The sequence below is a fragment of the Erigeron canadensis genome, chromosome 3 (assembly GCF_010389155.1).
Source record: "Erigeron canadensis isolate Cc75 chromosome 3, C_canadensis_v1, whole genome shotgun sequence".
Lineage (NCBI taxonomy): Eukaryota > Viridiplantae > Streptophyta > Magnoliopsida > Asterales > Asteraceae > Erigeron > Erigeron canadensis.
Window position 1 is genome coordinate 14,065,846 of NC_057763.1, and position 3,142 is coordinate 14,068,987.

A 3,142-nucleotide genomic window follows, 5' to 3' on the forward strand; every position below is an offset into this window, starting at 1 on the left:
TGGCATACACTTCTTTTGGTAATACCCAATATAGGCTGTACTTTCATTTTGATAGTTTTCAAAAAATTGTTGTATACAACATAAACTGTTCTCGACTCACTTAATGAATGTGAAAAATCCTTCTGCTCAAGTTGTTAAAGGTCTTAAGGCTACACAATTTAGAGTCACATGGAGTACAAAAGATAACTTTGTGGATTGTGGCGTGTTTCTCATGCGCCACATGGAGTCATTTAAGGGACAATCTGAGGATACATGGAACTGTGGACTTCCGGTTGAGTCTAAAGACCAGAAATATGTCTTGTTGAAGTTGAGGGTAAGGTGCACTGCCAATCTGAGGATACAAGATACTGACACATGAGATTAACAAACATGTTGCATTGATACTACAAGATGCTAGAGTGTTTTTAGAAAAATATTCTCGGGCAGCAATAACACAACTTTTTCTAGGAGGTGGGGAGGAAAGGAAGCGTAGAAACTCTGCATTGTCTCAGGAAATTGGTGCTTAAACTTTTTAGATTAATGTGTTTAAAAACTTTCTAGGAATCATGTTAAACTGTTAGCTTTTGTCGTTGAATCGTGTTCACTAGACTTGTGTATTTGGATGCGTTTAATAGACTTGTGTATTTTGAATGTGTTCAAAAGTAGTCGAATGTGATAGACTTTATGCAGTTGAATGATTATTACAATTTAATGTTGTACGATGTCTATATACTGAATTTGTGTGAAATCAAAGTTGATTGTCCAAAACCTTTGTTTCAGACCAGGTGTGGAATTTATGTGCAAACCAACAGCCCAGCAAGGGGTGGTCCTGCCAAAATATGACAAAATTTGACAACATTACAGAAATGTAACACATTATACACATATTCAAGCATGTCACATTTTGCAATATAGAAACAAATACACATTTTCAATCACTTTTGATTGGATATAGAAAATCATGTTTGATTGGTGAGTACAAATATTTAACCAAGTATAAATTTGTAAATTGTAAAAATTCTATCAACCAAGTATAAAATCTGCATAATAAAAAAATAATAGCAATAAAAAATAGTGGCTTGCTAGTTGAACGAGGACATATGAGAAGTCATACTCCAATTCGCTTTTTGTTTCTTTCTTCCACAAGTCCTCATGTTGTGATCTGTCCCTCCACATGCTGCAATTACTCTTTCTTTTGTTGCTTTCTTTAAGCCCCTTTTCTTTCCCACCCATCAAACGTTTGTCTCTGTAGCACCCCTTGTATGTGTCTACTGGTGGGTTTTTTATTCTATTTGTATCCGGCTTTGAAACACCTGTCATTTTTTCTATGATGTCATCTTTTTTCTTTGAGGGTTGTTTTGGCATTTCATCCTCAACTTTTTTCTTCAAGTCTTTCACTTGTTCCAGAAATTCTTCGAGCTTCTTTTCACCATTAACAAGTAGATGCAAGCAATCTTCAACAACCGAGGTTACATCAGTAACCAACCTTTGAGTACCCATATTTGCATTGTCGAATCTGTTTTGTCTCGATCTCAAATCTGTGGTATGATGCCTTTCATCCATCGCCTCATTATATACTGTGTAGGTATCTCTTCTACATTATTGTTGTTCAAACCCACAAAACGATGTCGGCATAGGATACCGTAACGAAGGTAGTGTCTACAAGTACACATAATCGATCCATCCTGCCGGTTATAAAGTACCTTCATGGGCAGAAAATTATTTCAAATATTTTTTTTTATTAACTAATCATATTTGATTGACTAATCATATAGCATGAATCTGTTTGTGTTCAATCATATCTATACATATATTATTCCGTTTTTAATTGTGCATAGAGCAGAAACATACCTTGTATTTGTATCACATTTTTTCTAGTATCTAATGCTTTCTTCTCCAATTTTTCATTAACAAGATAAACTTTACAATCGCCCTCGATAGTCATCTGATCAACTGAACATGCATACAATGAAGCTTCTATCTCTTTCTGAACAATCTCGAAAACTGTTTTTGTGTATATTTTTGAAGCATGCTTTTCAATTTTCAGTTTGGTGCACAATGTTCGGCTTTTTTTGATGTCATCGGCATCCAACTTCTCTTGTGTCGACCTTTGCTTCAACATTGCAGATTCAAAACCACTCATAAAGTGTACCAAATTTGCTCCTTGCCTTGTGAAATGTGAAAAAAAAAGCATTTTCACTTTCTGACCTTGAGGTTGTTCTCATCAGACCGAACATTGGAGTTTCTGTAAAGTAAGCAGGTATCCATTTTGATCTAATTTGGAACATATACTTGAACCATGTATCATTCTTCAACGAAAAATCACTCTTCAATTTATCCCACTGTTCCTCAAAAACATGTGGCTCAATGTACATATTCCACACTATATTGTCAAACCTCCTCTTAAAGTCTCTTTCTGATTCTTCTTCAATACTTGGAATTGCCTCTTTAACCTGTATCCAATCACATTTGATTGGTCATTACAAAAGCATATTTTACAGAGATCCAAACATTAATCACTACTCAATCATCTTTGATTGTTAAAGTAATTTACCTTTATTTGCAACTTCTGAGTTATGTGCCACCTACACAACCTATGCTTTGTTGTCTTAAACACACTTTTTATTGCAATTTCCATCGATTTATCCTGATCGGTTACCATCATTGTTGGATCTTTATTAAATGACCTCATGAAACAGTTTAAGAGCCATGTGTAGGTCTCCGCCTTTTCATCTCTAATCAACCCAGCAGCAAAGGTTACACACCTACCATGGTTGTCGATTCCAGTAAACGGAACGAACATCATGTTGTACCTTTTGACAACAACAAAAATACAATCATATCTGATTTTTATTTTAAGCCCTAATGAAACTTTTATTTTCCAATCACATTTGATTGATCAATATGTTCATAAAAAATAATACCTGTTTGTTCGGTATGTCGCATCAAACGACAAGTTGCATAGAATCAACTTTTATTTGATTAGTCAGGTTATTTCAAGCACAAAAGCTATATTCCTATATAAAATAAACTTTGATTGCAAGCGTAAAAGGTATATTCCTATGTACAATCAACTTTGATTGGATTAAGCATGTTATTTCAAGCACAAAATTTACATTCCTATGTACAATCAACTTCGATCTGATTAGACAGGTTATTTCAA

General features: G+C 34.4%; 1 protein-coding gene across 1 annotated transcript; it reads right to left on the reverse strand.

Moving 5' to 3' along the window:
- Positions 1-687: 687 nt before the first annotated feature.
- LOC122591530 (protein FAR1-RELATED SEQUENCE 5-like) lies at positions 688-2,785 on the reverse strand. Its single transcript, XM_043763794.1, has 5 exons — positions 2,534-2,785; positions 2,188-2,432; positions 1,831-2,087; positions 1,094-1,517; positions 688-808 (listed from the first exon to the last, which is right to left on the reverse strand). The coding sequence occupies exons 1-5, from the start codon at positions 2,783-2,785 to the stop codon at positions 688-690; spliced, it is 1,299 nt and encodes a 432-aa protein (XP_043619729.1).
- Positions 2,786-3,142: the final 357 nt, after the last annotated feature.